The sequence below is a fragment of the Myxine glutinosa genome, chromosome 5, assembly GCF_964187855.1.
Source record: "Myxine glutinosa chromosome 5, kmMyxGlut1.1, whole genome shotgun sequence".
Lineage (NCBI taxonomy): Eukaryota > Metazoa > Chordata > Myxini > Myxiniformes > Myxinidae > Myxine > Myxine glutinosa.
The window spans coordinates 29,937,073-29,952,297 of NC_136265.1; the positions used below are offsets into that span (position 1 = coordinate 29,937,073).

At 43.7% G+C, this 15,225-nt stretch overlaps 1 protein-coding gene across 1 annotated transcript in view; it reads left to right on the forward strand.

Moving 5' to 3' along the window:
• The window catches only part of LOC137427761 (uncharacterized), a 142,751-nt gene that overhangs the window by 23,833 nt on the left and 103,693 nt on the right, over window positions 1-15,225 (forward strand). Inside the window, exons 3-5 of the mRNA XM_078777267.1 lie at window positions 2,424-2,531; window positions 4,093-4,313; window positions 8,735-8,828. Coding sequence (XP_078633393.1) covers window positions 2,424-2,531; window positions 4,093-4,313; window positions 8,735-8,828 — 423 coding nt within the window. The remainder of the gene's footprint in view (window positions 1-2,423; window positions 2,532-4,092; window positions 4,314-8,734; window positions 8,829-15,225) is intronic.

The window sequence follows — 15,225 nt, forward strand, 5'->3', positions numbered from 1 at the left end:
CACAGCTGGGAGGGAGCAAGACATCTACAGCATGAAAGGACAACATGCCAAGTCAACCTTCCTAAGGACACATCGATTCGCAGTTCATTTATATAGAGGCACACTTTATCAGAGAATCTCCGCTAGAGTCTGAGAGGACAAAGAAACTGGGCTAATGGTCCTCCCACCGGCATCCCCAGTGGGCCATGTTCCCCACCATCATCCGTCCTTTCGTCTTGGAGGAGTGAAGCACGCACCATTAGGATCCGGACCAGATGTGTTTTCAAGGCTCCGAGGTGACAAGAAATATAACTCGCTGAAGGGGGATTGCATTCCTGGTCCTGATAAGGCCATAAAATGTATGAGGACGTTCTGATGAGTTCCAGGTGTTGGATGTACCTTTCAGCTCACTTTCTTATTTAAACTTAAATCCAGAGTATATTTATCATAACTCGAGCATCATTTGATTATACGAAATATAGTTAATGTTTTAACAGTCTATCAGCAAAGGTCTATGTCTGCAAATTCAAGCATCCCACGTAAGGTTCACATTTCACACACATATAATCCGCATTCCTGCCCGCGGCTCGAGACGCCGTTTGCGGGCCAAGGAGAGAGTTTTACGACGAGGCTATCTGGCCTGTAAAGAACGCACGTATACAACAAAGTCATCTGTTCTGCACAGATGAAGCGTGTATTTCTCATTTTAAACTATGGCAAAGCGAAAACCTTTTTATTAACTATGAAATAACATTTTCAAACAACATTTATAACAGAGCTCATGCAGTAACAAATCAGCTACCTGACATATATATATATATATATATATATATATATATATATATATATATATATATATATATATATATATATATATATATATATATATATATATATATATATACATATATATATTTATATTTATATATATATATTTATATATATTTATATATATTTATATATATATTTATATATTTATATATATATATTTATATATATATATATATTTATATATATATTTATATATTTATATATTTATATATATATTTATATATATATATATATTTATATATATATATATATTGTTGCGGTTTTGAGTTTGTGAAGTGAACCTAATAAAGGTTAAAATCTGCCCCTCATAGATAGTCACACAAGCAACATGTAGCCTCGCAATAGTATAGTTATGTCTTAGTATTTGTGAGCTTAGTTCCTTTCCATCGTTAGTTCTGCGTTGAGTAAGAGCCAGGAGGAAATAGGCCCTACTGCCACCGATCATCCTACGTCCATAGCCTCGATCCCTTTTGCGTTAACGTTGGTTCATATTGGGCGAGTTAACACGAGGCAGGCAGAGGAGGACCGGGGCGGAGCAGCGGAAGCGCTGACGGTAAGCACTAGCCGCCAATCAGAGCTTAGAGGTGGTGACGGCGGCGTTGCGTCACAGGATTGATGAGAGGACTTGAAGCAGAGGACTCGCAAGTGGAGAGCGTTAAAGGACTCGCGAGAGAGGGACGTGCATAAAAGAATCCTCGCGGCAGTTGATGAACTTGAGGACTCAAACTAAAGGACTCACGAGAGAGGGACGTGCATAAAAGAGGACTCGCGGCAGTTGATGAACTTTATGAACTTCACGCACTTGCACGAGAACGGTACAGATACGCGGGCGCAGCCAGACGCGCTTGAACCGAATACAGTACATTTGAGACGCGCGAGTGAACGGCTGAGTAACCGCCAGTCGCGCTAAAGTCCGGCCCTTTGCCGTTCCGCCCCAACATCTGCCTTGTTCGGGAGACACGCTACGAGTCCCTGCCATCGCCTGCCACCATCTTCGCGGGACGTGCCGGGGCTGTGGAGAGCTGGACGGGGACCGTCTCTGGACGACCACATCGACGCGTTGGGGAACATCTACCCATCTGCAATTCCCTGTGTGAGTGTGAGACGGGCCCGTTGTCCAAGGGATAAGTTAAGACTGTTTAAGGCTACTCTGTGTCTCTGCGTCCCTGAACATTGTATATACATGTGGGAAATAATTAAACCCTTTGTTCTTCCTTTCTTCCTGATTCGACTGTTCCTGTGGTTTCCTCATTTGACTAAGCGTGGCACGAGCACAACCGCTCTAATCGGGTTCCAACATCTAAGTAACCACGGACCATGTGTACGCAATCCGCTCGGCATACTCAAACCACACGTGGTTCGTGCGAGACTTGTTTCCTCGCTCCCAGGGCAGCGCGGGGAATTGGGTACGAGCGAGAAGTGGTCCCGAAACCCTACTCCGCGTGTGTCTGGAAGGGACGTCTCAAGTCTCGGTTCCGCCAAGTCCAGAAAGACGAGGGGATTAATCCCCCCTTGATAAGGGGATTAAGGGCGGCGTAGAGAACCGTAACAATATATACACATGTATACAAAAATTAAAATGCTGTGATGCTCTAACCTTGGATTATTTGCAGGTGTAATGGATGCCATTAAGGAGAGACATCTCCATGATAACTCTCTTCCAAATTCAAACAACATCCATGTGAAGGAAGAGCTAAGTGAAGATTCTTTCAATGCAGAGGGTGAGTTTAAAGTACAGCACTATTTTCCTTGGATTTCTGTTCCCAATTCGACCTTGTTCAAATTTATTTAGTCTGGAATATATAGATATAATTTCCCTTTTGAAAAAGAGCGAAGTTTGCTCTCAAAGTGTTTGTTTAGAACATTGAAAACTGCTATGAAAAAGACATGAGAAATTTGATGAGAGCAATTTTGGTTGTCGTACGAGATTGAAACGTACGATTGAATTTTGGTTGTCTTACTGTAAGGTGTATGAATGCGGGTTTTGGAAGCAAACACAATGCTAAGGTCTTCTCAGCAACTGCTGGGTGGTGTGCGGTTTGTGGCAAGACAGTCCATGGGTGTACTATTTGATCATCTCAGACAGTGATTCTTACAACCATTGCACAGATATTGTGGCAGTGAATACAACACCAGAAATCTTTCTACAACAAAATGGCTTTTGCACAACAACAAAATAAAGGAAGTAAATGTTTATCTTTGACCCAAGATCCTGCAGTCGGTGATTTGTTCAATTTGGGTACACTGTCTTATTGAATCACAATAATTTATGAACCTCGATTTGTGATAGACGTACAACCAAATTGGGTGCATCGAGGTGCTAGATTGAACAGAGTTGGAGAATAATAGAAATCAGGAACACAAACAAATTTGTTGACAATGGGAAATGGTTGAGGTCTATTTATTTAATTATATACATAAGCCATGACGGTGGTAAGGTAGAGCCAATCAAATCGAAATAGATACTGCACAATAATGTGGGTTTCTTGTATTTGATTACATAATTCATAAAGTTTATTGTTGACAGCAAAATAGTCTTCTGCACACCTTGTTAACAGTAAAATTAAAATTGAAAGGACCAAGGCAGACCAGCTTTGTGGAACCCACCCTGTTGCCTACACACCACCCGGGTTCAATTTTTTGTTCGTTTGAAAAAAATTATAAATTTCCTCGCAGTTTGGAATAATTTAAAGCAGCTTTTACTGAAACCTTTTTTTCTCTTTGAGGAGAATTTCCATGTTTCACAGTGGGACAGACAGAGGGCATTATCCTATTATATATAAAAATAGATTTCTCCAAAGGGAAGATTCTCTTTAGTTAAATTATCTATCTACCTAACTGACTGTCCACAATAATCAAAGACTGAATGTCGGAGAAAGATGTGGTTTTTTTTCCTTTCGGACAGAATATATTTTATATTTCGCCTGCGCTTTAAAGTGAAGGGCAAGACACAATGACATGATGATTTCCCAATGTGATCATGAAGAATCCTTGTGAAAATGTCTTTGAACTCATTGGTCTCAATCCCTGAAGTCTCATGAATATGTTTTACGACTGAAAATTTCATTCTGTTCCACTTTTGTACCTCTCTCCCCACTGGCATGGTTAAAGTTTTTGCAAGAGTAAATGGTTTGCTCAAAAATATGTTGATTGGCTTCCAGATGAAGTCTTCATAAAAGTGTGTATTTCCTGAGTCATTGCTTTCTCAAATGCATCCTCATGTGTTGTGTGTTTTTTTTTTTCCCTGTGGCGAATCCCCTCTTTTTTCTGACCAATCCTCAGAGCGACGGATACAGATCTCCAGGAAGTTCTCCTTTACCAAGAATAGAGTTGCGTTCACTGAGAATTATTTGCAGCAGCACGAGAAGAGTGACGGTGTGATTACTATGGATTATAAACGGAACGGTGTTCATGGGGAAGAACTGATGAAGATTCCCACTTCTGAAAAGATACACATGTGCACTGTATGCAATCAAACATTCGATTGCATGTCAACGTATCAGGTACATATTATGAAGATCCACCCTTCAGAGAATCAGGTCAAGTGTTGTGTATGTTTCACATTATTCTCCGACATCTCAACCTTTCAAAATCACATGAGGGCACATATTGGCGAAATACAGTACACGTGTCATGTTTGCAACGAATCATTTATTCAGAATTCTCTCTACCGGGCACACATGAGGACACATCCTGGAGAAAAACCATACAAGTGCCTTATCTGTAATAAGTCATTAAAGTGGAAGTCAACATTCCAGGTACACATGAGTATTCATACCGGTGAGAAACCGTTTAAGTGTACTTTGTGCAATACATCATTCAATAACTTTACCGACCACAACACACACATGAGGATTCACTTTGGGGAGAAGCTGAATCACTGCCCTGTGTGCAGCAAATCATTCACTAGGAATTCGTCCCGCCGGGAACACATGAGGATTCACACGGGGGAGAAACCGTATAAGTGCCCTGTTTGCAGCAAATCATTTCTTCGTTATTACACCTGCAAAGAACACGAGCGGATTCACACTGGAGAGAAATCATTCAAGTGCAGAACCTGTAATAAATCATTCCGCACTTACTCGACCTGTCAAAATCACATGAGGACCCATGCTGCAGAGAAGCCGCATCAGTGCACAATGTGCAGTAAATCGTTCAGTTGTTACTCCAACTGCAGGAAACATATGAAGGTTCATACTGAAGAGAAGGCGTTCAAGTGCAGCATCTGTAATAAATTATTCCGTACCATGGCGCATTGTCAGAGTCACATGAGGACCCATACTGGTGAGAAGCCGTACAAGTGTGATGTGTGCAACAAATCATTCATTCAGTCCTCAGCCCGTCTGAGACACATGAGGACCCATACTGGTGAGAAGCCGTATAAGTGCACCATGTGCAGTAAAGCGTTTAATTATTGCTCAAACTTCAAGAAGCACATGAAGATTCATTCTGAAGAGATGGAGTAATCCACTGGCACATTTGTAAACATTTCAACATACCGGTCTCAGGACAATCATGGAAACACAAACCACAATCATGGAAACACAAACCATATATTGAGATAACAACCAACATGAGAAGGCATAAAACGGTGGTTTGTGCAATAAATTGTTCAGCAATATATCATGCCACAACAAACATGTGATAATCCATAATTGGGAGAACCCACTACCTACTACGCTCGACCATTTATTCAGCTTATCCAATGGGGAAATGCAATAAACGAATGGCTCGCAGAAGATAACATCCCAAAAGCTAGAACTGCACTCGGTAGAGAGCATACCTCTGCCAGGCTGAACAGTTTATGTTTTGTATCCCACTGATAGGCCTGATTTGGATTTGGACCTGAACCAAAATCTAATCGCTTGTTCTTGTCACCTAACAAACTCATTCATCAAGTTTCGTCCAAATCCGTCCATTACTTTTTGAGATATCGTGCTATATATTGGTTTTAGCCCTATCACTTCATGGTGAACAATCAAAATTCTCCGATCTGGATCCGAATTTGAATCGTCACCAAATTTCGCTTTCTGCCAAATTTAGTCCAAATTTGTCTAAAACTTTTTGAGATATCTTGTTCACAGATAGTTAGAAAAACAACCAAACAAAATATGCAAAAAAGACATTGTGCAAAGCACGATACTTGCAAAATCCACCCCCCCTCCCCCCCCCCAAAAAAAACAAGTTGCCATGGATACATTAAATTGTCCACTTCATCAAGATTAAAATTGACGATCTTGATCAAAGCTCAGGTCAATTGGATGAAAATTGATTATTTTTCAGATGAAAATTGATGATTTTAGAAGTTTGACCTTGAGTTGACCTTTGACCTTTTGACCTCAAAATAGTTGGTTTCCCAATTCAGTGACCCAATATGCAAATTCTGTTGAACTTTCAAGCCAATCGGATGAAAAATGAAATTTTACAAATTCGACCTAAAGATAATCCTTGATATTTGACCTCAAAATCAATAGGCTTCTCAGTTGCGACGACCTCTACAACTTGGTAAGGTTTCATGATGATCGGTTTAGAATTGCAACCTGCAGGCCATTGACAGCCATGGTGGTAATATTGGCTGCAGAGTCTTGGAGAGGGGTGGGATGCTGGATTATGCAGCAATGCCCACCAGATGCAGCAGTCAATGACGACCTGCCATGTCTTCAGGGTGAGCCAAAGGACCCGCTGTGCAAAGGGTGGGGCCTCTGGAAAACCACCCGAGCAGTTGGAGCTTCAGACATCCAGAGATAATAACTCGCTCTCTGTTTGGTCGCTATCCGACAAGGACATGTTATGCTCACTGATCCTACTCCTTGCCATTTCTACTCTTCGCCATCATGTCCTGAGCCTCACTTTTCCTGTCCCTCCACAGTCCACACCCCCAAACCAAGTCATGCTTGTGCCTGCCTAAAGTCCTCGCCTGTTTCCCGTTGTTGTAAGAAACTGGTATTGTCAGCACCATTGGAGGGTTAGGCCTTATTTTCATTGTATATAAGATTGCGTGTTCCTGGTTCCCCTTTTCTTGTGTTATTTGACCTGCAGATCTGTACTGTTTATTGAGTGTCTGGTTGTCTTACCTTATTCCCCATGTTTATTTTGTAAATAAGCCCCCTTTTAATAATAGGTAGCATGTTCTTGCATGAACACTGCCAGGTTCAGTTATTAATTGGCAATCCTTGGGGAATATTAGACTTGGTAATTCTAATCGCTGCACAGTAATATTCAACTTCATTTCGGCCACTCAAGGCGGTTGTACCCCCAGGCGGACAGTTTTAAGGGGAACGGGTACCCCCAGACGGTCTGGGTTAATGAAACCGTTTGATGTGACATTATTTTGGAAGTTCATGTCTGTAAGATGTCTCATTTGGAAATCCCTTTTAATTTGTTGTTTATAAATGTGATTCTTTGTGTTGTGTGTTATCAATGGAACAAAACATTTCAGTCACTGGGAAAAAAATCTGCATTTGTTGAAGATGCATTGTTTTATTATTGCTATTCCGACATCGTTCAATGCTTCTATTTTCGTTTGTTCTTTGTTGTGTTGTGAAATAATATACAATTTTAAATTAAAATGTGGTTTTAAGGGAAGCAGGTACAGGTTCAGTCAACTGAACTTTGTAAAAGGTAACATAAATTGAATAAAAGCAGTCAAGTGGAGCTGGGCTGCTGGGCCGTGGAGTAGGAATCTCAAGGCCACACAACCTCTGGGCTTGTTGTCTGGCTGTGACTGTGTGCTGGGCTGATAAGAGGAAACGCAAGTGGGGGCTCGTTGTCCAAGGAGTGGTTGACAGGGCTGTGTTGAGGCTAAGGTCCAAATTGTACTTGCACAAGAAAGAGGGATGGATTGGGGGTGAGATTTATTATGGGCCGACCTGAACTGAATCATGGCCATGGACATCTACACTGAAAGATGGCCACAGACATCTACACTGAATCATGGCCACAGACATCTACACTGAATCATGGCCACAGACATCTACACTGAATCATGGGCACAGACATCTACACTGAATCATGACCACAGACATCTACACTGAATCATGGCCACAGACATCTACACTCTATGCCAGATGGGGGCTCAGAGTGGTCATCGGCCTTGGGTGAACCATATAGACATGGAGTGTGAAGGGGATTCAGGAAAGCAGGAGGAGGAGGAGCATGCGAGGTTGCTCAGAGAGGGCTCGGCTGTGAAGAGTTCATCCGGGCAAACTGCATGATCAAACCAGAATCCAGTAAAGAGGGACATGAGTGCTGCATGCGGACCAAGACTGGCTCCACACTCCGAGCCTTAGTTGACGACAGTTGCATCCCTGCGGAAGCTGGTCGTCTTACCTACTGGCTGGCACACGACAAACACTGCCTTGCTGGTGTCGTGGAAATGACATCCAAACAATAAACTCCTTTCTGGTCACATCGAGACAAGCACTGAGAACACGGCCTGATTGTCTTTCTCTCTCCTCATTCTTCAGCAGCCGGTAAGCATTGTGTTCTTCAACAGCATGCAGTTTCCGTATTTGACATCACTCAGCTTGGTCTGCGGACACAGAATTCCTATGCTTGCTTCGGTGAGACCAAGCTCACCGGGAGGACTTGCAATGCGACTGGCATGGTCGGACTTCAACCTGTGCAACCGAGCTGGACAAGATCGTTTTGAACGTGTGAAGCGCCAACACCGACCCTCTGTAACCCGCTGAAGTCTTATGTATTAAGAACTGATTACCGGAGATAAGTTGCCCACCATGAAAGTTTGAGTTGATGCATGACTGCAACTGCATACAAATGTGTGAAATGTGTGTTTCATAATCTGGGAGATTTAAATCATTGAGTGTTTCTTTTCATCAGTGTTAATTAGTATAAGTATTTTAAAGGTAGACAGTAGGGATGAATACATATTGTTTATTAATTCACCTTCTGCCTCATGTTGTAGGTTGGTTTCACCTGCATAATATTATTGTCCGAAAATCTTTTCTACCGTGCTCCACTCGTCGTAACTGCTGCACTCACACTGGTGCTACAAGGCAGTAGGTAACAGTTTTAATACACTCATCTTGCCACTACGAACCTGTGCTTGGTTGTGTTGCGATATTTAACCTCTCCTTGCCCCTGTGAACAGACCTCTCCTTGCCCCTGTGAACCCCAGCTTCATCGTTCTGTGGTCTTTGGTCTCTTTTGAACTCACCTCCTGGACATACACAGAGTGTCGTGAGACTGAACCTCTCACTGACTCTCGCTCTTTCTTTATTCTGTTGCCAAGGTCTCGAGCTCAAAAGAGACTAAAAATGGGAACCGCTCTCTCTCCTTCTTTCTGCCTTAGTTTTTTTCCTTTTGTATTTATTTTATATTTCAAGATGATTGCTGCTTTGGAAATCTAATGATAATTATTTTCATCTTACAGTATTTGTATTTTTGTATCAAAGTCTGGGTAATAAGCTTAAATTAGAATGATTCCTTCCTGATTGTTGTACACCGCTCCTTCCCTATGCCATCTCCAGGCGCTGCATAACGTCATTGCCGGGCACCGAAGGGGCCCCGGCAATGACATGCGCTGAAAGGGAGTACTCAGTTTTCACTCCGGTTGTTTGTTTGTTTTCTTTCTTGTTTGTCCGGGCGATATCTCAGCCATCCTTTGAGCTAGGAAGCTGAAATTTCGGCACAATAGTGAGCAAGTGCCTTGGCAAAAACGATATTTTTTGGTTTTTGATTAATCAATTGATTGATTAGTTGCTTTATTATTATCGATTAATTAAGTACTTATTTATTTCCTTTTTCTTCTGGGCAATCTCTCAGGCACATTTTGAGCTAGGAAGCTGATATTTGGACACGACAATGACCAAGTGATTTGGCTGTAAAGGGTATTTTTGATTTATTGATTAATCAATTAATCGATTAATTATTCGATTAATTCAATAAGTAATTAATTTTCAAAAAGTTACAGCTTCGGATGAAGCACTGGTGATTTAGGTATGCTATTGGCCAATTGATGAAGAAAATATTGTATGATCATTATTTATTGATTTTAATTATGCAATTAATTAATCAATCCATTATTGTACACCTCTCCCTCCCAATACAGTCTATATGCCGCTGCATGGCAGTATTGCCGGGCGCCTTGCCAGAGGATGTTATTTATTTATTTGGCATGGGGGCGGTGTACTTTGAATGTATCTGTTTGTTTTTGTTTTTATTTGTTTCAGGTTTTAAATGTCTATCATTAATCAGCCTCAACTTTTGATTTGCTTTAAATGTTTCTAATTTTGATGTTTGTGTTGTATATGCCATAAATGCAGAATTCATTAAACACACCTGAGAATGGATGTTGAGGAGTTGTTTAAAGATAATATTTGGCCCGATGTAGATGATGAGACTTCTAAAGGCGATGTAGAACGATGCTCTCGGGTGTGCAGTGCAACAGCTGCTTTATGTGGTGGGCAGTTCTGTATTTTTGACAGACTGCAGTTAGTAGGTAAGGATAAAAGGAAGATGAATTCTGGATTTCATTTCAAGGTGACAGCGCAGACATAACGGGTCCCCAGACAGAACGGGCACGAAGTCTCAATAATGTTGCTGTGGATAAGTACAGGTGTGGTTCATTGGATATTTCATTGATGTGCTGTTCTTACAAAGCGATGGTGGTGATGCGATTGTGAATGGTTTTCCGAGATGTGTTTGAAGGTGCAGGTGGCATGTTTGAAAAGATGTTGTTATAGCAAGTTGCTGGTGTGTTCTTGGCCTACACAAAATTTTTCACAAGGGGTGACAGACATTGTGGCCACCCTGTACTCTGTTGTTGGTGTTTCCCTCCTTTCTCTCACTCTCCCGTTCCTTTTGCTCGTGTCTCTATTGTTTATTTTGCATCCTGTTTTATCCTGATCCATGGAGTGTACTAGCTCTCCATGAGCCTCGACTACACACACACACACACAAAGACACACACACACACACACAAAAGGATCATATGGGTGTTGTTGCTCTTTAACAGCCACTATTATCGCACTTTGTGGGGTCGGCCGGGAGAGCCTTGGCACAAGTCTTTCACGAACCGGCTGGCCAGGCCTGACATTTGCCTAGTTAGGGCAGGAATTTGGCCATGGTGCCGGCGATACTCGCCTACTCTTTGCGAAGGACACCATTGGATCTTTAACGCCCCCCAACCCATGCTGGCAGATGGGACCCCAAGTTTAACATTCTTCCGAAGGAATCGCCTTGCGTGTGAAAAACCAAACTGACAGTTTATAGCTGGACCGGGCTTCTAACCCAGGCGAGACAGTTTAGAGGTGAGTGTGCGTACCTCTCGGCCCTAGGCCATCCATCCATCATATGGGAGTCTAAAGTGTATAATCGGGTTTAAGAAGTCATATTGTATTTGTTGTATTTATTTATTGTTTAATATTGTATTTATTGTTCCCATTTGTATTTTCGTTATAACTGTATTTATTTTATGGTGTGTGTACGTATATTGTGTCCCGAGGAAGATTTTCGGTGCAAATATTTCATACCTGTATTGAAAATCGTGTTAATTCGTGTCGTGTCTTGAGCCTGAGGCCTTGTACAGTGTACAACCTTGAGGCTTTGTTTTTCTCTCAGCGGTCCGTCGTTTGTGCTCCAATAACTTTCGTTCTCTGTTTTCCCAGTCTTTTCACCCCATAGCCTACTTCCTTGTGTAAATCTCAACTAAAAAAAAACAAAAAAAAACATTTCCTTCTCTGTTCTTATTCTTTGTTCTCATTCGTTTATTCATTCTTATTCGTTCGTTCGTTCTTTGACCACGTTTCTCCCCCATTTCCCCAGATAGTTTTCACTGTTATTAACCTTCAATGTTTACACTTTCCCCTCAAGTTCTGTATTCCGTCATATATTATAACACCTTTTTCTTCTTCTTCTTTAAAAGGCTGCTTTCGACTTGCTCACTAAATCTATTCATCCCAAAAAAAAATTCCATCTCCTATAGTGCCTTTTTTCTACATTCCCTAAACTCTCCTGCACTCCATCCTCCATCCTCCGCTTCAAATCCCCCTTCAAAAAAAAATAAAAAAATCCAGCGTCCTTAAACGTATTTTTAACTCGAAGGTCACAAGAAAACCATTTTGCAATAAATGTTCGTTTCCCATTAATCGTACACTTTCTAAAATCCAATCTCACCCCTCCCCTCCAAATCTTCCCCATCACCCCTCCCCTCCAAATCTTCCCCATCACCCATCCCTTTTAAATCTTCCCCCTTTCCCCTCCCCTCCTAATCCTCCCCATCACCCATCCCTTTCAAATCTCCCCCCTTGCCCCCCCTCCCTCCTAAACTAACCCCTCACCCCTCCCCTCCAAGACTCCCCCTCGCCCCTCCCCGCCTAGTCTCCTCCCTCACCCCTCTCCTCCAAATCTCCCCCATATCCCATCCCTTTCAAATCCCTCCCCTTGTCCCTTCCCTCCCAAACTCCCCCCTCCCCTTCAAATCTCCCCACCCTCATTTCTTCTCAATTTCCCCCCTCTCACTCCCCCTCCTCAAAGCATCCTCCCTGCTTCTTCCCCCTTCCAACTCTCACCTCCATCTCCCCCAACCTTCTGCCTCGCTCTTCCCCCTCCTCAAATAACACCTCATTGTGCCTCACCCAATCACCATCAAACCTTTTGTCTGCCCCATCCTTCCCTTTCTCCGAGCTATTCTGAAATCTCTGACACACCTTCAACAGCTCTCCCTACCTCTTCCACCTCTTCCACATCTTACCCTACCCCTCCTCCCCCCTGTTCTGTATCCGATGCTCCCCCTTCCTCTTCATTAACGGTATGGACCTCAAACATCCGGGGCCTTCGTTCAAACTTAACTGATCTCTCCATACAGGTTGCTTCTGTCAAACCAGACGTGATCTGCTTAACAGAAACTTTCCTCCTTCATGATGTCTCTGATTCCTTAGTATCTCTCCCGGGTTACTCCCTCCTCCGGTATGATAGACCTGAGCCTCGTCCTGGAGGTGGGGTTGCTATCTTTATCAAAAACTCTCTTCCTCACTCGCCCTGCACTGCACTCTCTCCACCTCACCCCCAGGAATACCTCTGGCTACGGCTTCCCCTTCGCTCCCACCTCTTGTTCATATGTGTGTTGTACCGTCCACCAAACAGTGATGACTCCATCTACATCTCGCTGTCTGATAATATGGACCAACTTCTATCGACTCATCCCAACTCTCTCTTCCTCATATGTGGTGATTTCAATTGTCACCATGCCAGTTGGCTGGGTGTGGGTACCTCTCTCACCAGCCATGGCTCCTCAGCAAAGGACTTCTGCGACTCACTGGGACTGACACAATCTGTCAATTTCCTGACCCGGATCTCAGTCAACGGAGCATCTTCTCTTCTGGACTTGGTTATGATGAACTTCCCTGAAAATGTCTGCTGCTCTTCTTCTGCTCCAATCGGATCATCTGATCATGTCCTTGTTGAAGTGGACATCTCTCTGACCATTCTCAGGGAGCCTGCTCAGCGTCGACGAGTCTGGCATTTCACTCAGGCCAACTGGCACGGTCTTCAAGCAGCCATCAATCATCTGGACTGGTCTCCCATCTCTACCACCTCTGACATCAACTCATCCTGGGAATTCTTCCAAAGTAAATTGCTCTCTCTCATGCACAGATTTATCCCATCTCGTCTTCAGTTGTCATACCCTTCCTCCCGTCCATGGTACACGGAATCTTGTGGTGAGGCTGTTGCCCAGAAACAACTTGCCTTCGTCTCCTGGAAAGCAAATCCAACGGAAGGAAATCTCATTTCCTTTCACAAAGCCCGAAACAAGTGTGTGTCCACCCTCAGGAGAGCCAGGAAACAATATCACTCCGTTCTCAAGACCGAACTCTCTTATCTGTCTCCCTCTTCCAAATCCTGGTGGCGTCTGGTCAAATCTGTTTCTGGTGTTTGTTCCCCCTCCATCCCCTCCCTTACCTCAAACGGCTACACAGCTGACTCCGCACGTGAAAAAGCTGAATGCCTCAACTCTGTGTTTGCCTCTAAATCTTGTGTCCCAAACCCATCCCTCTCTGTACCCACCATACCCAGTCGTACCCAGCTGCTCCTGGACTCCGTGTCCTTTCCTCCTGACAAGGTGGAAAAGTTTCTGTCAACCCTCGACTCTGATTCTGCAACTGGACCTGACGGCATCAGCCCACGGGTCCTAAAATCCTGTTCTTCCGCTCTTTCACTCCCTCTCTCTGTTTTCTTCACCCTCCCTTTTGCTCAAGGTCAACTGCCATCTGCTTGGAAATCAGCCAACATCACCGCTTTGCACAAAAAAGGTGCAAAAACAGATCCTAGCAACTACAGACCAATCAGCCTTCTCCCAATTATCAGCAAAGTCATGGAATGCATCATTGCTTCGGATATGAAATCTTTCCTCTTCTCCAATGGCTTGATCTCTGATCATCAATTTGGTTTCAGACCAGGTCACTCTACTCTGGACATGCTGCTTCTGCTGTCTCAACAATGGATGGAGGTCCTCAATGCCAAACAGGAAATTAGAGCTGTCTCCTTCGACATATCACGTGCCTTCGATACGGTCTGGCACCCCGCTCTGCTCACCAAACGCTCCTCCTTTGGTATCCATGGAAATCTCCACGCATGGCTGGTGGACTTCCTCTCTAGTCGTCGTCAAAGTGTGGCCCTGAATGGGTTTCTCTCATCTCCTCTTTCCTGTTCAGGCTGGAGTTCCCCAAGGTAGTGTTCTGGGCCCTGTGCTTTTTCTGGTCTTCATCAATGATCTCTCTGACTCTCTTGAAAATCTTCTCTATCTCTTTGCTGATGACTCCACTCTCTGCCGCTCCATTCCTCATCCCTCAGATCGGCAGTCTGCAGCCTCGTCACTCTGCAGACCTGGACAAAATCACCGACCGGGCAAACAAGTGGAACATGTCTTTCAATCCTGACAAATCTCACACTCTTACGATGTCTCTCCGAAAAGACCGACTGGACAACCCTCCCATCTACTTTCTGAATAATCCTCTCCAAGAAGTTCTGTCACTCAAGCTTTTGTGTCTCACTATCTGCCATGATCTTTCCTGGGAAAACCACATTTCCAAGCTGGCCTCCAAAGCCAGTCGCCGACTGGGCATCCTCCGGCGTGCGAAGTCCTACCTTGGCACACCTGAGCTCCTCAGCACATACAAGGCTTTCATCTGCAGCTCAATGGAATACTGCTCTCCCGTTGGGCTGGTGCTCCTGCCTCGCACCTAGCTCGTCTTCACGCTGTTGAAACCAAAACGTTCAGAATCATTGGAATCTCCTGCGATGACGCTATCTCCGAGGGCCTTTCACTTAATCACCGCAGGCAGGTTGGTGGTCTTTCCGTCTTCTACCGACTCCTCTCCGGCCTTGCTCCCCCAGCTCTCTCTGGGCTCTGTCCCCCAAATATTCCTGCAGGTCGCACAAGATCTGCGTGCAACC